Source organism: Rattus norvegicus, chromosome 8, assembly GCF_021556685.1.
Source record: "Rattus norvegicus strain SHRSP/BbbUtx chromosome 8, alternate assembly SHRSP_T2T, whole genome shotgun sequence".
NCBI classification, from domain to species: Eukaryota; Metazoa; Chordata; class Mammalia; order Rodentia; family Muridae; genus Rattus; species Rattus norvegicus.
The window spans coordinates 66852382-66878858 of record NC_141541.1 but is presented as its reverse complement, the minus strand read 5'-3'; the positions used below and the strand labels follow the sequence as shown (position 1 = coordinate 66878858).

General features: G+C 44.8%; 1 protein-coding gene across 11 annotated transcripts in view; it reads left to right on the top strand.

The window, feature by feature from the left end:
• Positions 1 to 26477, top strand: part of Rec114 (REC114 meiotic recombination protein) — a 159058-nt gene that overhangs the window by 78320 nt on the left and 54261 nt on the right. For all 11 annotated transcript variants that reach the window (XM_087561016.1, XM_087561014.1, XM_087561015.1 and 8 more), the window contains 1 exon segment: positions 19769 to 19858. Coding sequence is in view for 8 of the 11 variants with exons in the window: in NM_001106825.2 (NP_001100295.1) it covers positions 19769 to 19858 (90 nt within the window). In the remaining 3 variants the exon portion in view is untranslated.

The following is a 26477-nucleotide window of genomic DNA, read 5'->3' as shown; positions in this document are numbered from 1 at the left end:
AATGCGCCTTGGTGTTTTAGAGGGGTGTCAGTGTCTGTAGTGTGTGCCAGCCCAAACTGGCTGACACAGAAGTGTTTCACACTTGTGATGTTACCTAATTGAATCTTACATTTCATTATACCTTGCCTTGAATTTTGAAGAAGAACCTTGTAAGTGATGTTCCAATTTCTTTTCCTTATGACAGAACCGTTACTTGTTTCTAAACTCTAGTTTATAAATACATATTTCTACCCTGAGGTCAGGCTCTGTTCTCTTTCTTCAGAAACAAAAGCTTAACTTTGTTCAGCAGTTTCCATGGAGTCCATGGTTTGTCCAAACAACATGATTTAAGGTGGAATGATTTAAGGTGGAATGATTTAAGGTGGAATGATTTAAGGTGGAATGATTTAAGGTGGAATGATTTAAGGTGGAATGATTTAAGGTGGAATGATTTAAGGTGGAATGATTTAAGGTGGAATGATTTAAGGTGGCATTTACATGCACAGATGCAGTGAAGAAGGGCATTGTAGCTTAGTGGTTAAGGAGTCTTAGGAAGTTGAAGTTTAGAATGAGGCCCACAAATGCTAAGATCTCATCAACCTCTAGGATTCTTTTTCCTACCCTCTGTGTGCAGACACTGTAAGGCTCTATTAGAGATGACTAAGGCTGCAATGCTTATTATGTCATCTCTGGCTGATTGTGTGGATCCCAGGGGTCCTCGCGGTTCCCAGTGACAGCCGAGACTTGCTTTAAAATCTTTAACGCCCACTTAGAAGTATACTTAGGATATTGGGACCGTTAGGTGCTTCCCTGGCTTTGGGAATGAATGGAAGATATGAGAGGAGAATGTGAGAGTCACCGTCTTGGTCACCGTGTGTGCCCGCCCATAGGAAGCACCACTTTGTAGTCTAGTTGGTGGTGTTGGCGTTTCACACATTTTTTGAAATAGATAATAGAAGCTGGCCTCTAATTCCTGATCCTCCTGCCTCAGCTTCCCAAATGTTGTGATTGCAGGCATGCGACCTGATCTTCTTGGTACAATTTATTAGTGTGTGCAGAGTTTCCTATATGTGTTTATGAATGTCAGTACGTTCTGCGAGGGATCGAGGAGGACTCGCCATCTATGTACTGAGGCAGGACCTCTAGCGGAATATGGAGCTTGCCAACCCTGCTCGTCTGGCTAACCAGCTTGCTTTAGTGATTCCCTATCTCCCGATCTGGTGCTCTGAGATTGTAGGTGTGTTACCACTTGTGCAGCAGACATTTTACGTCCTGGGCCACCGCTCTGTCGCTCTCATAATGGTTTTTATTCTAAGTAAATTTAAATATAATCACAGGTAGAAAGGTAGTTTGGAGGCCAATGATAAGATCCTATCCTTAGGACGACGTAAAGGCTGTACCAGAAGAATTGTAGATGTGAGAAGCAAATACCACAAAGTAGCAGGACGCAGAATTGACGTTGAGAAAGCCAGTAGTCTTTCTGTGCTCCGCAACGAACTGCCGAGAATGAAATCAGGAGCACAATCTCATTCACAGTTGCCCCAAGAAATGGTGAAATTTCTAAACCTAGTTACGGAAGGCGAGAAACCTCTTTAGTAAAAACTATAAAGAGAAAGATTAAAAGACCAAAGATAGAGTGGCAGAATTGATATAGTAAAAATGCCATATTGTTGAAGGTGTAACCACCATCAAAGCACTGAAGTCATTCTTCACAGAACTTAAAAAATAAATAAATAAAATTCACTGTGGAAGCACAAAGACACTGGATAAAACCTTGAGCAGCAGGGCAACCGGTGCAGCTTCATCTGGTCGGCTGTGCCCTCTTGCTGGGGACTGGTGATAGTATCTGGAGGCTGACGAAACTGAGGCTGACTTCGCTGGGACAAGCACAGAGTGATGCTCCCCTGCTAGGAGGGCGCTATGCCTGGTTTCCTCTTTATGTCGTTCTTGAGCTATGATACCTACATACATAAATTAGGGTTTGTAAAACTTTGACGCAGTAATTGTATTGTTCTGATTTTAGTTTCGGGGCTGCCCTGCACCCCACCCCACCCTCCTAGTTGCCTTAAATAACCACGTGGTCCTATTGCATAGCAAAAGTGGGGCCCATGCTTGATTATTCCTCTTAACTTGCCACTTTTAAAAAATGGGTTCCCGAGAATCCTCAAGTGCAGAATTGTTTTTGTGTTTAACCAGAAGCTTTGGAAGATCTTTCTGTGTGTCTAGAACTTAGGATTTCACTGGGATGTGACCAGTCCTTGCTCTTTTGTTTTCTGCTAGCCCTGTGATGCCTGGAACTCGATTCCTTTCCGTCTACATCCAGCCTCATGTCTCTGGGTTATTCGGTTTCGTGGGTGCCTTCCCTTGCTTTCCCCCACACATCATCAACACTGCTCTCCTGACCCCGATTCTTAGTCCTGTACCTTACACTGTCACGCGCGATCTCTTCCTCGCTGTAGTTCCCCCTGTGACTCTAAGCTTTCTCCTTTTGACCATTAATTTGGCCTCATAGTGTACAATTGCCCATTGACTGTTTCTTTTCATAAACAGTTTTAGCTCCAAGACTCTATTTGGATGTTATCATTTAAGTAATAATTGTAATAATTATTTTTTCAGGCTGTCAGTCTCCTTGAACAGTTTTGCTCCTCTAGGTTGTCCTTATCCTGATTCCCCCCTCCCCATATATTAATTGTAAAGAAATAATGGGTGTCTTAGTGTTTCCATTGTTGTGAAGAGACACTGTGACCAAGGCAACTCTTATAAAGGACAGCATTTATTTGGGACTGGCTTATAGGTTCTGAAATTCAGTCCATCGTCATCATGGCAGGAAGCATGGCAGCATTCAGGCAGATGTGGCACTGGAGGAGCTGAGAGTTGTTCTGAACCAGGAGAAGACTGGCTTCTAGACAGCAAGACCGGTCTCAAAGCCCACTCCCACAATGACACACTTCCTCCAGCAAGGCCACACCTACTCCAACGAGGCCATACCTCATAGCAGTGCCACTCCCTGGGCCAAGCAGAGTCAAACCACCACAGTGGATCTGATCGTTCTATAGAGGAGTAGTCGTTGGAGCCTGGGAAGGAGCGTGAACTTGAGAGCACACCAATGTCTGGTGCCTGTTCTTTAGGGCTCATTAGAGCCACTCAAATGCTGATCTTAATCGTGCTCCAGGGAGGTAACTGGTGTTTGGATTGTGTTTGGAAAGGAAAGACCACAGGACAGAGTCTGGCTACCATTACTCCCCTGAACCCCTGAGAAGGTCTTATATTTGATGCTTTAAAACTGTATGAACTTACTGTACGGAGTCTTTCAGTGAGTGACTGTAACAGGTATCTGAAAAATTACAGACTCACACCTGCAGTCCTAGCATTTGGGAAGCTGGGTAACAGGGTTGCTGTGGTTTTGAGGCCAGTGTGGCACCCTCTTCTGACACCTGGCTAACTCTCATGCCTTCAGCTGTTTACTCTAGACACACCTTCTCAGGGAGGCCTCCGCTCTTGCCTCTCTATTCATGCTGTTTTATTTGTGTGTGTTTATGTGTGTATGTGTGTGTGTTTATGTGGGTGTATGTGTATATGTGTGTGTGTGTTTATATGTGTTTATGTATGTATATGTATGTATGTGTTGGTGTATGTGTGTGTTTATGTGTGTGTATGTTTATGTGTGTTTATGTCTGTATATGTGTGTGTTTATGTGTGTTTATGTTTGTATATGTGTGTATTTATCTGTGTTTATGTGTGTATGTGTGTGTATGTGTTTATGTGTGTGTATATGTGTGTATGTGTTTGTATATGTGTGGTGTGCATGCCCAACCATGTTGTGTATGTAGAGGTCAGAGGACAATTTTGTGGAATCCATCCACTTTTGATCTGAGCCCCAAGCTTTTGTAGCCGGATCCTCTAACCCCTGAGTCATCTTGGTAGTCCCACAATTAGTGGTTTTAAAACAATATATTTCTCTAGCCATGGTGGCTCCTACCTGTGATCTTAGCATGTGGAAGGTTGAGGGGCAGGAGGATTGCTATGGGTTTGAGACCAGCCTGGTCTACAGAATGAGATAAGTTTATTTCAGCGTTAGAGATAGTGTTCAAATTCAGTAAAATATTTTGAGTGTGAATTGAGATTTACATTTAACCAAACAAAGATTTTCCATCTTAATACTTATATTTCATTTCACTGTTTTGAATTTTAAACACAGAATCTTAAATACCAAAAGGTCCCTAAAATGAGAATTTGACAGTCACTGGGCTGTCTTTGTTCACTGTGAGAACTTTCAACTGTAGGAGTGAGTAGTGAGGAGCACACGACTGGAGAGGGAGCAGTATGTGTAGAAAACAACTGGAAAGAACTTCATGGCAAGTAGCCTTGGTACAACAGCATTTTAACTGTTACTGAAACAAGTATGTGTGGTTAGGTCTGTGTGTGGGGCCAGCTGTCATTGAGAACCTTCAAACCAGAAGAGAGCACAGTTTAAGGAGAAACAATAGAAACCTGATGCTTTGATGCTCACATTTGCACTGTTTAAGCCTTTGTCTTAGTTACTTTTCTATGGCAGTGATGAGACCCCATGACCAAGGGAGGTTCTATAAGAAAGGGTTTACTTGGGCTCATAGTTCCTGAAGGCTTGAGTTTGTAACAGTGGGGACATGGTGGCAGCAATGACTGGTGTGGTGGCCGGAAGCTGAGAGCCTATCTCCTGAGCTGTAAGCACAAAATAAAGAGATCTAAGTGTAAGTAGGCAAGGCTTTTGAAATCTCAAAGCCTGATCCCAGTGAGTACCTCCTCCAGCAATGCTGGAGCTCCCAAACCTCCCCAGACGGTAGCACCAAGTGGGGCCCAAGTCTTCAGATGCTCTAACCTCAGGAGGACGTCTGTCCTTCAGGCCACCACAGGTTAGCAACTGCAGCAAGTGCAGCTGACCCTCGAAGTCCCTCGGTGCAACTATATGAGGATCCTTTGGAGGAGATTGGGAAAAAATTGTGAACTACAAACTTGGAAAACATTACATGGAAAAGTGTGGTATATTGTGTACATGTAAAATATACGTAGATAATAGATGATGTCCTCATTTGCCATCAAGAAACACCTGAAATCTGTAATAAACAATCACAAATGCAGGGGCCAGGGAGATGGCTCAGCAGTTAAGAGCACGCGTAGTATTCATTTAGGAGACCCGAATTCAGTTCTAAGTACCACATCAGACTGCTCAGAGGCCTGGAACTCCTGCTCCAGGGGGTCTGGCCACTGTGGGCGCACACACGCGCACATGCACGCACATATACATGCACACACATACACACCCACACATATGCACGCGCATGCACATGCACACATGCACACACACATGCAAATGCACACACACAGACACGCACGTACATCCACACATTTAACTTTTTTTTTTTCTTGTCAGAGCTGGGGACCAAACCCAGGGCCTTGCGCTTGCTAGGCAAGCGCTCTACCGCTGAGCTAAATCCCCAACCCCCACATTTAACTTTTTATAAAGTAAGTAAAAGCTGAGTTAAGGCGTAAGCAGACATACAGGACACCGTCCCCAGTACAGAGAAATGTAAAGAGGCAGTATGAGATCGGAAGAGTCTCCGGTGAACTGCGCTGAGCCCTGGACTGCTCCACAGCCCCCTCCCGATGCCTGTGCAGTGAACCCAGACAGCATGGGCTCCACTTCACACACAGTGAGGTGCTGACAGTCTCCGTGTGAGCAGTCCATCTGACAGGAAATCGCCTAGCACAATGAAAGTGATGTGTCAGTTCCCACACATTTACACACGGGAAACACGATTTTCTCAGTAAAAAACGATCTCTCAGGTTGTCCTACATTAACGCAATGTGTGGGTCACAGAATCCGGGTTATCAAACCATTTGTGTCACAGACGAGGCTTCTGGTCAACCTAGGCTGGTGGCAGTTAAGTTTGAAGTCACAAGAAGAGTTTAATCGTCAGCCAAGAGCAGGACTCAGAGAGGCCTGAGCAGCTCCCTACCAGGGCAGTCACCTTCAGCTCTCTGGAAACGGAGTAGCTGCCCCCGGCAGGGCCACACCCAGCTTGGCTCTGTATGCCGAGCAAGAAACAGCGGCTTCCCATCTGCTGAGCTCGTGTCCAGAGATGAGCAGGCCACAGGGAGTGGTAAAGTGGCTCCGTGTGAGCGGTGGGCATGCTTCCATCCATCGGAAGAATACCGAGGAAGGTGCATCTGTCCCCGGGTGCCATGAAGAGTGGCCCAGGAGAACCCTTACAGCACAGGATATGGACGGGGGAGTTGGATTTTGCTGAGGAAGAGAAAGGGATGGAAACAGCAAACGAGGCAGGCCCTAGCAGAGCTCTGGCTCATGGCACCAACTTGCACCAGGCCATGACCGATGCCAATGTCATCCGTCCATGCTAGAGGGTCTTCTAGATAGTTGCCAGCAGGATTATCAGCTATGGAGAAAGAAGAGGGACTCTGCACTTTCAGGGTCAGGCCAACAACTTGACCCTTCTTTAGGTAAAATCCCCACCTGGCCAGTTGTCCAGCCCCTGGAGTATTGGTCACAGTATCGCAAGTCCCTTGGGCAGGCCACTGGGGGAGGCTGCGGACAAGCACGATACAAGGTGTAGCAGTTGTTAGAGCAAGTGCTCTCCAGGGGCACTCGTCACCACAAAGGGACAGGCCCAGGGGACAGCAGTAAGAAGGATAAAGAATGTGCAGGCGGAAGGCACCGCTGGCTGATTTCCCTTATTCCTCAGAGGCTCCCAGCGTTTAGGACTTAGACCAACAAAGGATGCATTTTATCACTAACATGGGTAAAAATTAGAGGTGCATAGCAATAAAAGGCATGTAGGTTGCTCAGTCTGAGTGTTTATCCATCCCATGTCAGCTAACTCTTCACTTACCTGTTGGTCCCCTTCCTGTACAGGTCTGTGAGGGCCAGACGTTTGCTTTGCTCGTGATGTTCCCCATGTTGAATAATGCCTGGTATCTAATGTGTTTGTAGCAGTAGTCAATATTCATTGAATGAACGAAGCCCAAGGTCAGGGGCTTTCCTGGCTTTTTTTTCTTTTCCTGTCAGTTGTAAGAAGGGTCTGCATGTGGTGGCTGCCATGCTAATGTTACATGCTTGGATGGGGGCCAGAGAGATGGTTCTGCCATTAAGAGTATCTGCAGCTCTTTCAGAGAACCGAGGTTAGGTTCCCAGCATTCACATGGTGGCTCACAACCACCTGGTACTCTAATTTCAGGGGATCCAACACTCTCTTCTGACCACCGTCGAATCATGCACACATGTGCACACATTATCACTCATGGCCACACACACACACAATAAATATTTTAAACATTTTAAATGCTCGATAGATGTTCTCTGTGCTTTAGACTATTACACGTCTATGTGAATTTTAGAATTAGTGGAATTAATTAGGGACTAATATTTTGAATTTTCGTTAGTTATTATCATGTGCTGTGTGTGAATATGTGTGAGAGGGCATGTGTGTTTTGTGCATACCGTACCCGGTGAATAGAGGACTGAGAACAATTCTGGGGAGGAGTTGGTTCCCTCTTCCCCCTTTACGTGGGTTCTGGGCTCCACTCAGGTTTTCAGACGTGTGCTTTCTTGTGATGAACCATTTCACGGGCTCGGAATTGTGATTCAGATCGGCTGGAAGGTTCGAGAAGACTGGTCTTGGTTTCCTTTTGTGGCTGTACCGCGAGTTTGATGGCCTAACACAGCACCTGCTAGCTTAGAGTTCTGCTGGTCAGAAATCTACAGTGATATTTTACGGAGCTAAGTTAGTGTGAGGAAGACTGAAGGGATCCGCACTGTGCCAGCACTCTCTACCTGGCCTTCCCCTCAACCCCCACAGTTACATTTCTTTCTCTGGCTGGCACCCTCCTTCCCTCAATGACACGCATGATTACACTGGGCCCACTTGGATAATCCAGGATAATCTCCCTATCTCAAGGTACTTGATCACATTAGCGAAGTCCCTTTTGGTGTGTAAGATAACACTCACAGGTTCTAGGCATTAGGACATGAACACCGTTAGCTATTAGCCGCCTACCAGCATTTTAATACTAAATCTCCCTGACCCTAAGCAAAGCTCTCCCCATGGATTAATGATTTAAGTTTATCTCAACTGGTAACATGACATTCTTTCACACATTTCATCATGTATTCCTAAGTAGTTTATCCTTTTGATGATATTATAAATTTCGGTGCTTTTAAAACCAAGTTTCAGTTTCTTACTAGTCTGTCATTTACTTTCCTTCTTTCTGTGAGCAAAAGGCAACCAATTCAGAAGATAGCGGGTTTGTTGTGGCTACACATCAAGTGCAGGGAGGGCATGCTGGTCAGTCGTGTCCACAGTGAGGAATCAAAGAACAGACAGAAATGGGCTGTGAGACCTCAGACCTGTCCCCAGTGACCTGTCCCTTCCACCATTACCAGTTGGAGACCAGATATTCAAATAATTGTATCTATGGGAGACAGCTTACATCCAAACAACAGCACCTGGTGTATATAAACACAATTTGTCTTCCTGTGTTACCTTGTAAATGCAGCTGTTCAAAACTCACTTATTCTAGTCAAGTCAATTGGATCGTCAGCATAGACTATCATTGCCTATAGTTAAATGTGGTTTTAATTCTTCCTTTACATCTGAGTGCTCTTTGTTTCTTGTCTCTTTGGAGTTCTTGCAACTCTTCAGTAAAGAATATTGGCTGATGCAAAGAGGGGACTGCTTGTCGTGTTTCTTGGGAGATGCTTGCCACCAGGACGTGTCACATCAACTGTCAGTTTCACACAGATGCCTGTCATCTGGAAAGTTCCATCTAGTTTTTGGCTTTCTGGATTTTAGAAGCAGAAACAGGTGGTGGGGTTCGTTCTGTGCTTTTCTCATGCCTTGCTTATTGATCACACAGCTTCTTGGCAGGTTAGCTTGGGGCATGATTAGGAGTTCGAAATACCTCGTTTCCCTTTTAGATTGTTACCTGTTCATATGTTATTTAGAAATACTATTTAGTTCTAAAATGTTCGAGCAATTTTTTCAGCACCATGTTGCTGGTTTGTTTGTTTTTTTTTGTTGTTGTTTGTTTGTTTGTTTTACTTAATTGCACTCAGAGAATATTCTTTGATTTACTTGGACATGTGTCCATTCAGTGAGATAAAGTGTGGTGCTTTGATAACTGCATGATATAGCCAATCAGTGTGTTTAGCATATCCAAGCAAATGTTTATCAGTTCTTTTCTGTGAGAACAATTTAAATCCTCTCTTGTAGATGTATTGAGTCTTTTTCAATACAATCAATATTAGCTGTAGTCACTTTGTCCTTGCCGGTCTTGCTGGGAGTTGAACCCAGGACCTTGCAAATGCTAGGTCCACCACTGAGCTGTATCCCCATGAACTTTGTTCTTTTTGAGGTTGGCAGGTTTCTTGTTTTCTTTGTCCGTTCATCTGCTGGTGAAGGTGGCTACCATGAAGAGAGCTGCAGAACAGGAGAGGGCAACATCTCTTTGAGAAAACTGATTTTTGGGTGTGTGCCCAGTGTGGGTTCGCTGGGTCATGAATGGGGTTCATACCTTAGTTCTTTGAGGAATGTGCACACTTTCACATTTGTACCAAAGGTCGTGAGTCCCCTCTCCTCATCTCCATCAGTCCTGTTCTTCTGATGATGATAGCCGCTCTTTGCTGATTCCTCAGGGGGTAGCGACTTGATTTCTCTGGCAATTAAGGGCGTTGAGGACTTCATGGACCTGTTTGACACGTGCATCTTTTGAGAAATGTTTATCCAGGCCTTCTGTGCACTTTTATATTGTGTTGATTGTTCTGTGTCTGCTGATGAGTTGCCTGGATTCCTTGTGTGCTCTGGAAAACCAACCCCTGGTCAGACATGTCGTTTGCTGATATCTCCCTTTCTTCCGTAGGCTAATGGTTAACTTTTCTGTGCAGTCGCTCATAGGACTACATAATCCCGTTTGCCTGGTTCTGCTTTTGTTATCTGTGCTTTTGTGTTGTTATCCTAAAACTCTTTGTTCTCTCTCTCTCTCTCTCTCTCTCTGTGTGTGTGTGTGTGTGTGTGTGTGTGTGTGTGTGTGTGTGTGTGTGTGCCTAGTGTTAAAGTGACTAAGCTTAGACTAGGCTGGCAGTCTGCAAGCCCCAGCAATTCTCTTGTTTTCAACCCCTCTATCCAGCATGGGGATTCTAGGTGTGTGCCCAGCCAGGCCTGGCTTTTATGTGGGATCTAGGGATTTGAACCCAGGTCCTCATGCTTGCATAGGAAATGCTTTTATCCACTGAGCCATCTTCTCAGCCCCATAGAACATTGCTTATGTTTTCCCCCCAATAGTTTGATAGATGTTGGTGTTATATTTAAGACTTTAATCTATTTTGCATTTCTTCTTTTGTTTAATAAGGTTTTGTTTCTCCAAGGTATAGTTGGCTAGACGTATTAATATGTCCTTCCTGGCAGCGAGGGCATCTCTAACACGATGGATAGTGAGTACTACTGAAGAGTCCATCCCTTCTGTACTGAGTGCTGTTGATAGTGTAGTCAAACCTGTTGGCCTGTAGGCTTCTCTCTGTGTTCTTGTGTTTTTCCCTTGGTCCTTGTGTATGTTTTGGTGCTGCCGTGCTGTTTGTGGGTTTGTTTTCGGTTTTGGTTTGACTTTTTTAAAAATGTGGATCTCATTGCGTCTGTAGGTCATTTGGGTAGCATGGACATTTAGACAACATTAGTGCTACCAGCTCACAACCATGCAATGCCTTTGCGTTCTTTTGTGCGTCTTCAGTTTCCGTTCATCATGGCTCATAGTTCTCAGTGTGGGACTCGTTCATCTTCTTTAAACGCATTCCCAAATATTCTTTTCTGGTTATTTGAATGGTTTTCTATATTTCATGTTTAGTTTGTCGTTAATGTACAGAAATATCACTAATTTTTCTGAGTTACTGTGCTTATTAGTTCTAACAGTTTCGGTGCAGTCTGAATTTATAAAAACATATTCTATGGCCCAGAATATGGTTTGTCTTTATGGTTTACCAATGTTCTATATGTTCTTAAGGAATGTATTTTGTGCTGATGTTGGGCAGGCCACTGTGTGAATGTCAGGCAGGCCATGCTGGTAGGGACATCTTCCAGTCTGCTATGTACCTGTGATTTCTATGGACTTGTTTTATCAGGTATTGAAATAAGGCTATAATTATAGACTTATATATTTCTTTCTTATTGTTTCATGCATTTTAGTTGTTATTAGAAGCATAGAAATTTAGGGTGATTGTTTTTCTGATTAATTGACCACTTACCAATATGAAATTATATATATATATATATATATATATATACTTATATATATATATATATATACTTATGATATTATTGTAACCATGGCAACTTTCTTGTGCTAGCATCAGTATAAGATCTCATCATTAACCCTCCCTTTTCAGAGCTCAGGGATCAGAAAAAGAGGTGGAAAAACTGTAAGAGCAGAGGTGATGGATGACTAAGGAAACAGTGTCTTCCAGACACAGCAGGACTGGGGCACATGTGAACTGGCAGGCTGTGGCAGTGTACACAAAACCTGCAGAAAGGCAAGCCAGAGAGAGAGAGAAGTGGGCATGGGATCCCACCCTTTCTCAAGATGCTCTCTGCAGTTGGTACTGACTGGTAAAGGGAAAGTCACTTTGCTGCAGTGGAGCCTCACTGTGTCTGTCAGCCATAAACAGTGGGCAGGGCTCAGACCCAGGGTTTGTTGGCCAACACAAAACAAACTCAATGCTATTTGTGTAGACTTTTTGTTTCATTTTGCTTTGTTTTGAAAAAACACCTTTTTTGTCTTCCTGGTTTGTGCTGAATAGTTTTAGGTCAACTTGACACAAGCTAAAGTCATCTGAGAGGAGGGAGCCTCAATTGAGAAAATGTCTCTGTAAGACTGGGCTGTAGGCAAGCCTGTAGGGATTTTTTAAAATTGGTGATTGATGGGGAGGTCCCAGCCCATTGTGGGTGGTGTAACTCCTGGCCTCTATGAGAAAGCAGACAGAGCAAGCCATGAGGAACAACCCAGTAAGCAGCACTCCTCCGTGGCTTCTGAATCGGCCCCTGATCTGTTTGAGATACTGTCCTGACTTTCTTGACAATGGACAGTGATGTGGAAGTGTAAGTTGAATTAACCCTTTCCTCCCCCAGGTTGATTTGGTTACGGTGTTTCGTCACAGCAAAAGTAACCCTAACTAAGATCATTTGGTACCAGGATCATGTGACAGACCTAACCATGTTGATTTGGGAGGATTGTGGTAGGACTTTGGAACTTTGGGCTAGAATTAACGTGCAAAGTTTGATGAGATTAACAGTAATGTGTTTATGTGTCAAGTTGACAAGGGGTCAGTGGTACTGAGTAGTTTATGTCATCTTGACACAAGCTAAAGTCATCTGAGAGGAGGGAACCTCAGTTAAGAAACAACCTCCATTAGATCAGGCTGTAGGCAAGCCTGTAAGGCATTTTCTTAATTAGTGATTGCTAGGGGAGAGTGCAGCCCATTGTGAGTTTTTCCAACCCTAAGCTGATGGTCCTTGGTTCTAAGAGAAAGCAAGCCGAGAAAACCATGGGGAGCAAGCCAGCAAGCAGCACTCCTCCATGGCTTCCGTATCATCTCCTGCCTTCGGGTTCCTGCCTAACTTCTTTAATGATGAACAGTGACGTAGAACTCTAAGCAGATAAATCCTCCTCAAGTTGCTTTTGGTCATGGTGTTTCATCACAGCAATGGTATCCCTAACTAAGACATGGTTTTATGCTTGTTTATTGATTTTTGTTTTTGTGTTTCTTGTTTGATTTTTGAAAGAGAGACAGCATAAAGAGCATAAAGTTGGGTGGTTAGGAAGATGGGAGTAATTTGGGAGGAAATGAAGGGGAAGAAAACATAATCAAAATATATTGTATGAAAAAAAGTGTTTTGTTGGTGGTGGTAGTGGCGGGTTTTGCTTGTTTGTTTTTTCAAGACAGTGTTTTTTCTGTGTGGACTTGGCTGTCCTGAAGCTTGCTCTGTAGACCAGGCTGTCCTTGAACCCAAGAGATTCACCTGTCTCTGACTCCTGAGTGCTGGGATTAAAAGTGTGTGTTACTCCCCGCCCCAATCTGTCTATCTGTCTCTGTCTCTGTCTCTCTGCCTCTCTGTCTCTCTGTCTCTCTGTCTGTCTGTCTGTCTCTCTCTCTCTCTGTCCCTCTCTCTCTGTCCCTCTCTCTCTCTGTCTGTCTGTCTGTCTGTCTCTCTCTCTCTCTCTCTCTCTGTCTCTCTCTCTCTCTGTCTGTCTCTCTCTCTCTTACACACACACACACAACACATGGCTAAAAAGGGTGTTTTTAACACAATCTAACAGCTTGTGTCATAAATTGGGATGTTTGAACTATTTACATTTATTGTTGTTATCGACAGGATTAAGTTTGTCATTTGCTATTTGTTGTGTATTCATTTGGCCCATCTATTCCTTTTTGTGTTTTGTTTGATTGCTTGTTTTTGGAGACAGGATCGTACTGAATAGCCCTGGTTAGCCCCAAATTAAGTGTGTAGTTTAAGCTGTCTTTAGACACAGAGATCTGCCTGGCTGCCTCTCAAGAGCTAGATTAGAGACATGCACCACTACTCTTGGCTTAAATTTAAAATTTATTTATTTCAAACTTTTTTTCCCAGTGGTAGCACATACTTTTAATCCCAGTACCCAGTAGTCAGAGGCAGGAGGATCTCTGTGAGTTTGAGACCAGCTTGGTATACAGACAGCCCAGGACAACCAGGGCTACACACAGGAAAACCCTGTCTCAAAAAAATATGACACTCACAAAGAATGAATAAAAGGTTGAGAGAGAGATCAAGAGAGCGAGAGAGAGACCAACGGATACTGGAGCATGGTCAAACTCCCAATGGTCAGCCCCTTAAAGCTGAGTCCTTCTCCTGCACCCCTACAAGAAGCCATCATTTGTTGGTGGAGAGCTACACGTTAACATCTTTATCACAACTTTTCTTCCTTCCTTCCTTTATTTATTGAACATCTGGATTTCAGCTTCCCCACCCTCAGTTTGTCCCTCATGTAGCTTCTCCTCCCTTTCTTCTCCCCCCCCCCAATATCAGCCCACCCTGGCACATCAAGACACTGAAAAGAAAACACAAACTGAGGCAATCCTGGGATGGAAAAGGAAAGAGAACAGGATCTTCAGATGCAAGCATCACCAATAGCATACAAGAGGTGGAAGAGAGACTCTCGGGCGTAGAAGATACCATAGAAGAAATTGATACTTCGGTCAAAGAAAGTGCTAAATTTATCACAATTTTTTTTTTTTTGGTTCTTTTTTTCGGAGCTGGGGATCGAACCCAGGGCCTTGCGCTTCCTAGGTAAGCGCTCTACCACTGAGCTAAATCCCCAGCCCCACACAATTTTTTAAGAGTTCTCTTTGATGGCTTTCTGGCTAGACTTAATACTTTTGGGGGGTAGAGGTTGTCACAGAAGCCTTAAGTCTCACTTAACTGCGAGTTTGCAGTCAGCGGAAGCTCAGATCATGGACTTCCACATGGATTCTGGCGAGAGCACAGACCGCAGGACATGCAGATGGTCTCTGGCCTCAGCACGTGCCATGACCTCAGCTCAGAGAGCTCAAACCTGTGGCGGTAGCTTGTAGGCAGGTAGGCTGCCCCACACTGCCCTTCTCCCTGCAGGGCGGGCAGCACAGGCTGCAGTGACAGTAATTCCATCCTGAGGGCAGACTGGCTTGCCTAGGACCCCCACCCAGTTCAGTAATAACATCTGGTTCTGCAGGAGCCGCTCCTCAACACAGCCCAGCATCTCACAGATGGAGTATGTTCGGGGTGGGCCAACTCAAAGTGCTGGATCTGGGCTCAGATGGCAGCCGGGTTGGTCAGCCCATGGCATCTGCCTTTACAGGCCTCCGGCCAGGCATTGAAACTTTGTTTTAATTATATTTATTTAAGTGCTTGCTTGGAGTTGAGGCACTGGGGAGGTTGTGGAGGTCAGGGAACACCTTACAGGAGTCAGTTAGAGCATTGAACTTGGATGGCTTCAGTCTTGGCCACCAGTGCCTTTACCTACAGAGCCATCCCACAGTCTCCCTTTTTCTGTTTATCCTTCCTTCATTTGGACTGAGGATTATTTGTAACGTCAGTTATGAACTTTTAATGATATGTGGGTAAGAAATTCCTATATAATCACCCAGGTGATTGCTATTTCCAGTTCTACTCTCCTCTGTAGAGATCTTAGTTTTCATCTGACATCATTGTTCTGTCTGAAGGACAGCTTTTTAAATATTTCCCCCTAGTATAGTTTTCTTAATGATGAATTCCTTCTGAAAAAGCCTTTGTTTCCTTTGAAAATGGTGCATTTTAATATGGTGCCTTCATTGGAATTTCAAACTCATTTATCCAGTTAAAATATGTTGTGTATATATACATTTTATATTATACATTTAGTCAGGCACTATCCGAGACCTTAGGATATATAGGATAAATCGCAGTGATCCATCTCAGTCTTTTTGGAGATTAAAATATGCTCCCAGTAGGCAACTAACAGTAAGTAACAATAGAGTATGGGGCAAGTCAGTAAGAGCTGTGGAAAAAAAAATAAAGCTGGGGTGGGAATGGGGTGGACTTGGGAGGGGGGAGCCAAAAGGTTTACCGAAGTAGTGATCCAGAGAAGAGAGTGGTGCAGGATTCCACAAGAGATTCTCAGCTAGCACAGCACTGAAAACATGGAGGGCTATAAGCCTAAGTGTGCCCAGCAGGTGCAGTGCAGGAAGCCACAAGGAGCCCACGTGGGTCAGAGAGCAGACAGAAGAGCAGAGAGGCCGTGAGACTTTGGAATGGGGGGAGTCACTGAAGGGCTCTGAGCTGGAAATGTCAGGATTTGACTTACATGTTTACAGATCGCTCTGGCTACTTTATTGGATGGAAATAAACTGTCTTAGAGAAGGGAGCCGGAACAGAAGGGAAGCCAGTCAGGAGACTATAATGGCAGCCCTGCTGGTAATGATAAGGATAAGAACAAGCGACCAGACTGGAGGAGAATTGTCTGCTTCTGTACATTTTGACACAAAGGATTCGCTGATGGATTGGATTTGGATAGTGCAAAAGGGGAGGTGGATGATTCTGTGTTTTTCCCCCTAAAGAACTGAAGGATAATTTATTTTATGAGGCAGGAAACTGGCAGCCAGGGTGAATCAGTGCAGAAGGTTAAGGAGCTCAACTTTTGGACCGTTAGATTTGAGATGTCTGTGACACTTGTATATAAAGATGCTGTTTGAGCAATTGTAGGCAACAAGATGGGAGGCAGAGAAAGTCCAAACAGTTTCCTACAGGTCTATAGTCATAACTCAGTAGTTTAGAAGGAAGTAGCATCTTTAACATGAGGATCCCAAGACTAACCAGAATATTCATAATGGTGTTGTAGCTTTAATTTTTTCAAATCCTATTTTTAGTGGTGGTTCTTAAACGCTTTAACCTCCCTTTTAGTCTGCCACCTCCACCAGAGGTAGTAGAAAAGAAAAGATATGGGGTTGGGGGGTAGGGGGCGGACCTGTTTAGAAACGTTCTTTGAAGCAACTCCCGTCTGTGTTGTCCGGAAATCAGCAGTTCAGTTCACAGGTCCCAAACACTTCACAGATATACACGCCGGCAGTCCAGTTCGGGAGTCAGGATAGCAGAAAGGAGTTGGCAGCAATGGCACTACCTAGCAGAGACAGCCATGACTCAGCCTCGCCACAAGCCAGCAGGAGGTACCAGGAGGAATCCAGGAGAAGTTCTCAGCTGTGCCTCTCAAGGAAGCGAAGATCAGAGCAGACACGAGACCCACAAGCGTTGCACAGTTAGCTCTATAAGCAAGCCAAGCTCAGCCCCCCCACTGTCCGTGGAGTCCGATTTATACCCTCCATACATCACGTGTCCTCCGTGGGTCTCGCCTCAGCACATGCATTTGTCTCAACTGACATCACTCTGCCAATCAGCCCAAGTCAGTGGAAGCAGCAAGAAACTGCAGCACACCACCAACTTTTGATGCATTTCTTTCTATGGAGTCCCAACAAATACAGCTCAACTATGCCAATGTATGGTGGGCCAATACATGTGTGTGGTTAGCAAAGAATCCTTCATCAAGTGTCCTTTCATGTGCTTGCTTTAGCAGAACATCCTTTTACCTGTGTCTGCTTCAGCTAGACATTCCTTCACATGTTTGCCCCAGCAAAACACCATCCAACACAACCTTCCAAAGAACCCTTAAGTTTCCACGTAACGGTGTACTTTGCACCAAAACTATATTTAGGGGGAAAGTCCCTAACAGAAATGAAAAAGAATGGTATAGTTGTTGAGTGATATTCTAACCCATTTCCCTGTGTGCACACGTAGCAACATTGCTGAAGCCAAATGTAAAACTTTTGTATATTGGAGCTTAAGAGATGGCTTAGTGGTTAAGAGGACTATACTGGCTGGTTTTGTGTGTCAACTTGATACAAGCTGAAGTTATCACAGAAAAAGGAGCCTCCGTTGTGGAAATGCCTCCATGACACCCAGCTGTAAGGCATTTTTCTCAACTAGTGATCAAGGGGGAGGACCCAGCCCATTGTGGGTGGTGCCATCCCTGGGCTGGTGGTCCTGGGTTCTATGAGAGAGCAAGCTGAGCAAGCCAGGGGAAGCAAGCCAGTAAGAAACATCCCTCCATGGCCTCTGCATCAGCTCCTGCCTCCTGACCTGCTTGAGTTCCAGCCCTGATTTTGGTGATGAACAGCAATGTGGAAGTGTGAGCTGAATAAACCCTTTCCTCCCCAGCCTGCTTCTTGGTCATGATGTTTGTGCAGGAAAAGAAAGCCTGACTGAGATAAGGACTTATTACTCTTCCAGAGGCCCCCAACTCCACATCAGGGGGCACATAACTGCCTGCCACTCCACCTCGGGGGATTCTGTGGGAATCCAAACAGATGTGTGGACATCCATAGATGCATACACATATACATAACTTTTTATTACTGTTTGTTAGAAGCCATGTATGGTAGTGCATGTGTTTAATCCCAGCACCCAGCAGAGGCATGCAGCTCTCTGTCAGCCCAAGGCCAGTCTGCTCCACAGAGCCAGGATAGCCAGGGACACATAGTGAGACCCAGTCTCACAGACAGACAAACAAACCTGTTGGTGGAAGTCAGGATGGAGATTATTTTAGGAAGGATATAAGCTGTGCATTTATATTTTGGATACTCTGGGGCTGCAGAGATAACTCAGTCGTTTTTCCTGGGGATCCAGGTTGCTTTTCCCAAGGACCTGGATTTGAGGTCCAGTACCCATCCACATGACAGCTTACAGTTATCCCTAACTCAGGCTCCAGGTTATCTGGTACCTTTCTGTAGCCTCCATCGACACCGGACACACAGTATTGTTACAGACGTGCATATAGCAATATGCATAAAATAAAAACATTCGAAGTTACATTGTTATGTTAAAGTTTTGTCGTCCACATGTATTGTCTGGACTGCAGTTTTGAAAGCTGTGCTGTATTTCGGAGTGACCATAAGGCATACAAGATTGTTCATGTACACTGGTGGGAGGCATGTTCTGTAAATACCCAGGGCCCAGTGTGGGGAAAGTAGCGAATGAAGGAACTGGGGCAGGGTTTACCCTCTTGACATCTGCAATGTTGGCTTTCGAAGTTTGGAAATTAAAATTCAAGAAACTGTGAGTTTATTATATAACTAAAATTCTGAAGTCCGCATAAGAAACCGTAAGGTAGAGATTATAGAAAGATAATAACTAGCTGGAGTTACTTGTATGTTAATTATTTAAACTTCAAACAGTAAAGTTTGCTATGTAAGGCTGTTTACCTTACAGTGTTATTTGTTTTGTTTTCTTCTTTTAATCATTCAGTCCCTTGAGACCCGTTTCTCTCCTTTAGATGTGTGTGGTCATGTCTTCCCCGACGTTTTCATATCAGTGCCTCAGTTTTCTCCCTAGAACTCACCAGTCTGGAAAAGTATACCCTGTAAATCTAACAAAATAAAATACCATGGAGATAAACCCAGGGCCTTCTATTTAGACTCAAGATGAAGAAATGGAAAATAAGATTTACCAACATAGGTGGTGAGTTTCAGGACATCTTACTGATATCAGATCAAACTCTTCAGTGGAACTACCTCAAAAAGGTTACTGTAGGCTGGAAGGCCGCAGGCCTCAAGGGATGGCTGCCCAGAGGCCTGGGACATGCTGTACACACATGCTGTACACTGTGGCAGCCTGTGGGACATGCTGTACACTGGGGCGCCTGCACTGAGGAGCATTGACACAGTGGGGGCAGGAAGGGAGGCAGCAGCTTTGTGGGGTGAGGAAGGTGAATTGCTCCGATGAAGAAAAGAGGGCACTGAGGTCTCACAGTGACTCTGGGAAGGATCGTCTTCATCATGGAGAAAGGAAATTTAGACCCTTAGAAGAGATGACTTGTTAAAACATGACTGAAAAATTACAGCTCAAGACCCACCTCTCCCTATTACTCTGGTCTCCTAATTTTACCTTTTTTTTTTTTTTTTTTTTTTGGTTCTTTTTTTTCGGAGCTGGGGACTGAACCCAGGACCTTGCGCTTCCTAGGCACTAATTTTACCTTTTTACAGTACATCTTTCCACACTATATACATGAGGAAGGTTGACTCTGCAAGGGAACCCATACAGAGTAAATGAAGAAGGTTTGGATAGGATGCTCAGTCTGAGGAAGTAATCTGCTTTCAGATTGTTTTCATGGGTATCAAGGAAACACTACCACATATTTTTCTCTCTTCAAGGTTTTTGAATCCAGTGAAGAATCTGGGTGTCTTGTTCTCACGATCGTCGTCTCCGGCCACTTCTTCATTTCCCAAGGACAGACACTACTGGTGAGTTGTACGGCTGACAGCCCAGTCTACATTGGTAGCCCTGTCATTTTCTTGGGCCCTCGGGCTTCTTCAGTCTTACCGAAAGTCATTGTGTTCAGCTAACTAAGGTTTTTCTAGCACGTTTTAGTAGTGGGAAATTGAGAAACATACTGATTATTTCCTGCCTTGAAGGAGTTTTGGATCTAGTGATCAAAGTAGATAAAAGGATTGCAGCTAGTCAGAATGCTAGAGAGTTCTTAGTTAGGAAGACTGATTGAAGACAGGATAGCCAGGCAGAGAAAGCAAAAACAAGAACAAAAACGAACAGCTAAAAGCAAAGAGAGCATGCTAAAGTTCACTGGCAGGGCCTCCACACAATGCTGACTTTATAAAGAAGCTCGTGGCCTTCTTCCTCTGAGCATTAGACGTTTGAGGAAGCTGTAGAAGAAAGTCTGCAGGCTGGTGCACATGCATGCAGTCCCTGTGTTCACAGCAGAGGCAGGGAAATTACTGTAGGTTGTAGGACAGCCAGAGGTTAGCCTACATTATCCAGCTGAGTCCAGTGAGAGCAAAGAGAGGGGGACTGGGAAAGGAAGGAGAATCATCCAGTCCCTGACCACTTTACTGGGAAGCTCAGGGTCCGGTTAGTAGAAACAATATGAATAAGGAGAAGACAACTTGTAGTCTGATCAAAGAAATTGTCCTAGAAAGAGAAGGTTACATGAGATTATCACATCATTTCCTGTGCCTAGTGTCTATATAGATGCCATAAAATCACACAGCAAATATTTACTAAATATCTACATGACGTCATAATTTATTCATTTATTGAGCAGTTAGTCTACCTTTTTGTTGTTGGAGGAGGAGCCTGAGGATATCAGAGTACACAGCGTAGGCAAAATCCCCTGTCATTGTAGAGTACCGTGCTATGGAGGAGAGGCGTCATAGGCAAGCAGGCTAGGTATATTTAAACACCTTAACTTGTACGTATTCCGTCCAAGATCTGTTAAGATACAATGGCAGGGTCTCCTACCCGTGCACCAGAATGGTTCATCTTTCCATTAAGTGGAATGCAGTGTCATCGGTAACTGTGAGTCCCCCAAAGCCAGCTTTGCATTCTTCGGGCTTTTAAGAGTCGCAGTGTGAGTGGCCTCGTTTTCTCTCTACCTGCCACCCTAAGGGCTGGTGTCCTTTGCGAAAGATTAGGCTTCTGTAGCTGCTGTAATGGTAGCCTTGCTTCTGAGAGATGTCTAGCTGGTTCTTCCTGTCAGAGTCAAGGATCTTGCTGAATGGTGGTATCCACAAGATGCCCCCCTCCCCATGCTTGCCTTCTATTCATCTGCCATTGTACAATGTTGCAAAAAAGAAAAAACTAGCCAAGGTTTCTTTGTATCATGTGAGGAGTGATTTTTTTTTCATTGACGTTACAAAACCAAGCTTACTAAATTCGAAACAGCCCCTGGTAAGCAACGTAAGAGGAATTCTACCGTGCCCTTATTCCATGCAGGCTACAGTAATACATACATCCAGTCATGTTTTTAATTCCTCAATGTTTTTGCAAAGTTATTTTGACTATTCTGTTCCTTGCATTTTCATGTGATTTTGGAATGAACTTTCCTACCAGAAAGCTTGCTGTTGGGGTTTGTTTGTTTGTTTGTTTGTTTGTTTGTTTTGGAGCTGCTTTCACTCTGTCAATCAATTTGGGAAGAATTTACTTGTTACTGTTGAGTCTTCCAACTCCTGGGCACATTTTAACTCTAATTATATCTGCTTTAATTTCTCATAGCAGTGTCTTATAATAGCTAGAGATTCCTGAGTGTGTGTGTGTGTGTGTGTGTGTGTGTGTGTGTGTGTGTGTGTGTAGAAAGTTGTTATTTTACGGTAATACACATCTTATATACATAAAAAAGCTCTTCCATTTTTGGCCTCTGTCAAGCTTTTGTGTCTCCCAGTGTTTGATGGCAACAAGCAGCCACAGTTTACAGGCAGGAGCAGCAGTGGTAGGTGGCACCCTCTAGTGTTCGAGTTCTTAAGTCAGTCTCAGGTACTGGTACTCTTAGTCCTGGACAAGTGTTAGAGCCCTGTGTAGGCCCAGGAAGCCAGCATTTCTCAGCTGTGGGCAGTGGCTTCTAGATCTAGGTATTGGGATGCTGCTGCTGTTGCTTCCTCTACCGCTGCCAGTTAGTGGCCTTGAGGCCTCACCCTAGAGTGGCTCTCCATGTAACTGGCTTTTCCACTTCTTGTGTGGCATGGCCGCCAGCCACCCTGTTGTCACAACTATCTCTGAGCCAGTTACAGCAGCTAATTCTTTTTGTGTTACTAGTTCAGCCTGTTTCAGAAAACATAGGCAAGAAAGACCACTTAAAAGAAGACTCTTAGCCAGGAGCTGTTGGCTCACGCCTTTGATCCCAGCACTCGGGAGGAAGAGGCGGGTAGATCTCTGTTGGTTCAAGGCCAGCCTGCTTTACACAGGGTGAGCTTCAGGATAGCCCTGTCTCAAAAAACAAAGAAACAAACAGCAAAGACTCTTGGGCTCTAAACTGCAATTTTGGGGTGGGGTTGGGGCTGCAGAGGAGGCTACCTGCCCACCAACTCATCAGTGGGCTGGACAGCGTGTTGTGCAGCACCCTACCACAGTCCCTGTGCCAAGCCACTGGGAGAGGTGCTCCACCTCTGGGCTGGGTGGAAGTGGTTCCATGGAATGCCCCGAGAAGATTCTTAAAACCGTCCTGCCTGGACTGCACCCTCAGGAGCAAGCAGCTGAGATTGTCCTGTAGCTTCCTCAAGGCATTCATGAAACGTGCAGAGTAACTGGCTCTGGAGTAAGAATGCTTTAACCTGTCTGCTCTACCAACAGGCCTTTCCTTCAAGGAGCTAGAGCGGCAGGAGAGAACCCAGTGGCTGTCAATTGGAAATCACATCCTCTAGCTTGCAATGTCTTTGCTTATGTACAGGAAAATAAACATGAGAAGGAGTTGTTTCTAATAACATACAGACATTAATGTTGATTTTCACAGTGTTTAATAGCATTTCTTACAATGTGTAGCACCTATTCAGTAACCCAGGCAGAGAGGTCCTACTCACCTACCTCCGTATTCAAGATGAGTTCGTTCTCTGGGCCTAGGAAGATGGCTTCATGGGCAAAAGCACTTGCTGAGAAAGCAAGAGGACCTGAATCAATTCCCCAGTACCCATGTAAAAGCAGGCATGGTCTGTGTGCACATAACCCCAGCACTGGCAGGTGGAGGTGGACAGAGCCGGAAGCTCACTGGTTAGCCCAGCGGAAACGGTGAGGTTCAGTTTCAGTGAGAGACTAAGATAGAGAGTGATAAAAGCATGTGCCTACATGTGCAGATGTGCACTTATACATACACAGTGGACAGAAGGTAACGCTCTCTCAACAGATGTCATGTGCCCCGCTGGTCACATGTTCTATACTCCATGTCTAGAACCTGGCTCATTCGATGTGGTGAAGTCCGCACCCATAGGTCATCATCTCCCATTGTGTCTCTGTCCTTTCCTTACCTCTGGTAGCCACTTACTGCTCTCTGCTTCTATGAATTGATTTTTTTTTTTTTTGCCTGTTCATTTTTTCTCACTCTTAGCTCAGGCTGAACTTTCAACTGGTAATGATGGTTTCCTTAGTCTCTCAAGTACTGAGATCACAGGCAGGAACCACTATGCTGGCTTACATTCAGCCTTTTAAGATTCTGCCTTTAGGGTCAGATGCTCATCCAGAGGATGGGAGTTTGATTCCCAGCACCCACCCACATGATGGCTCACAATTAGGCGGTTCCAGTGTGTATAATACTGTCTTCCGGCCTCCACTAGCACAAGGTGTGTGTACAGCACACAAGACATATGTGCAGGCAAACCACACATACACAGACATTTCTAAAGGATTCTACATATACGTGAGATACACAGTATTTATCCTTTTCATTAAGTGAGTTCTTTGACATTAATCTATGTGTGGGTACATTCTAACTACACTAACTCCCGACCCTCTCTTACCTACGACTTCGAGTTTCCATTATCTTCCCTCCCTCCAAGCCCCTCCCACTTTGACATTTCTTTGTTTGGTTTGGTTTGTGACCTACTAAGTCTGGACATGGCCCTCTGTGTGAGCATGAATGTGGAGCTGTCCTCTGGAGCACCAGAGGCTCACCCAGTGGCTACACCACTGAAGACAGTAACTGACCCTTCCCTCAGCATCTGTCAACAGCCAGTAGGTTCCTCAGGAGGAGTAGAGCCTGAGGAGCTCCTTCCCATCTGTGACTGGATGTTGACAGGCCCAGTCTTGAGCAGGCCCAGTGCAGGTGGCCACAGCTGCTGTGAGCTCATGATTGCAATGCTGTGTCCAGCCCAGGAGATAGCTTTTCACACCCCTCCTCCCTGCCATCCAGTCGTCGTGATAATCTCTGAGCTTCAGAAGTGGTGGTGCAGGTGTCTGTTTAGGGCTGGGCACCTTGAGCAGCCATAAGTCTGTGCTGACTGCCATTTGTGGGAAGAAAGTTCTAATCAAGGCTGTGAGCATCACCTTTCTACACACAGGTATTTGGAAGGGGGAATGGCCATTCTTGGGTGTCAACTTGGCTACACCTGGAGTTAGTTAACTAAAACCCAAATGGCTGGGCACACCTGTGAGGGATTATTTTCCCATTAAGTCATTTGAAATGAGAAGATCATCCTTTAATCTGGGCTGGACATGGAAAAGGAAGCTTGCTCTCTCTGTCTCCTGTCTCTGTCTCTGAGTGGCAAGTCCAGTCCGTGGCCAGCATCAGAGCCTACCTCTTCAGGACTCCAGCGTATCCTGAGATACGCTTCCATGAGACAGCCAGCCTCGTGACTGAACAACTGTTGGATAGCCGGATCACAGCCTTTAAACTAGTCTAATAAATCCCCTTCATATATACAGGTATGTGTGTGTATAAAGGAGATTTATTTAAATATATACATATATATGTATGTATGTGTGTATACCTATATATGTGTGCATACATATGTGTGTGCATATATGTATGCATACACACACATACATACATACATATAGGTTTTTTGAGTGAGGGCTTTTCTCTGTATAGAACTTGCTCTGTAGTCTTGGCTGGCCTCGAACTCTGAGACCTGCCTGCCTCTGCCCCCAAAGTGCTGGGAGTTGAGGTGAGCACCACCGCCCTCTGGTATATTTTCATTCTTTGAGTTCCGTTCCTCTACAGAACCCTGACTAATACAGAAGGCAGTTACTACCACATCCACTTGACAAAACAACTGTAGTGAGTCCCCTCCCTGCAGCTCACCGAATGAATTCTCTCCTAAGGAGCAGGTCTAAAAACCAAGCAGAAAGTGACTGGTTATTCCCACCAGAGTCAAGCCACTGTTCTAACAGTGTGCACAAGCGAGAGCTTGCCTGGCTCTCAAGGCTCACTGGGTCAGATCGTTGAGGACTCTTCTCCCCCAGCTGCCTGCATAGCACTGAGAGCTAGTCAGCAGAGAGGAAGGATTGGCACTGATCACCCATGCCTTCTGGGATTGGCATTATGCACCCATGCAGAGTACTTCTGTTCAAACTAAAAAAAAAAATGTATCTTTAAAAATAGCATAAAGAGTAGTAGGATTCCCTGTGATTTCTTCATACATCTCTAGTTTTAATGAACCCCCTTCCTCACCCTTCCCCTTAGGAGCCTCCTCCCATTGTACCTCACTACCTCCAGAATTCCCCTCCGTTTTCACATATGTTCTCTCCCCCTTTCCTGCTTCCCCCTAACCAATCACAGCCCTGTTATACTTTCCTGGTTGCTATAAACATTCAAGCTAAAAACATAAATCTACGCTATGGTCCACATGAGAAAGAAAATGTGGCATTTGTCCTTCCAGGCCTGAAATGCTTTTCTCTTTGTTCCTTGGTGATTTCACTCAGTATAATGGACTCTAGGTTCATTCATATTGTTAGAGATGTCAGGATTCCGTTTGCTGAGTAACCGTCCATGAGCGCATGTCATGATTCCATCATCCGCTTAGCCACTAATGGCCACTTAGGATGTTTCCACCTCTCTGCTGTCATGATCAGTGTGACAATGAGCATGACAGCACAGGTGTCTCTTCCAAGAGGTGAGCTCATTTCTTTGGCTGTGTATACAGAATGGGATGGATGCCTGGATCCTATGGTAATTCCTTAAATTTTGAGGGACCGTTTACCATCATGACCTTGTGTTTCCAGCCCTGCCAACTACCAGGTTGCTTTTTCTCTGTATTCTTACTAACAACATTTTTATCTTTTTTCATAACCCATATATTAAGAAATAAAGGGGTGGCTGGAGAGAAGGTTCAGTGATTAAGGGTTCATACCGTTCTTGCAGAGGATCCAAATTCAGCTCCCCGCAGCTCACAACTACCCATAACTGTAGCTCTGCTGCCTTTGCTTCCCCAAGAGCGCCTGCACTTACATTGGTACCCACATGTGTGGGGGCACACGTATGCAAACACACACACACACACACACGCGCGTGCACACACACACACACACACACACACACACACACGGGGCGGGGGGGACTTTTGTTTGGAAAGTTTTTCCTGTTTTTGGTTTTATTTAAAGAGCGTGGGATAGTCACTCATTCCAGCTTTGAGGATTCCTCTCACG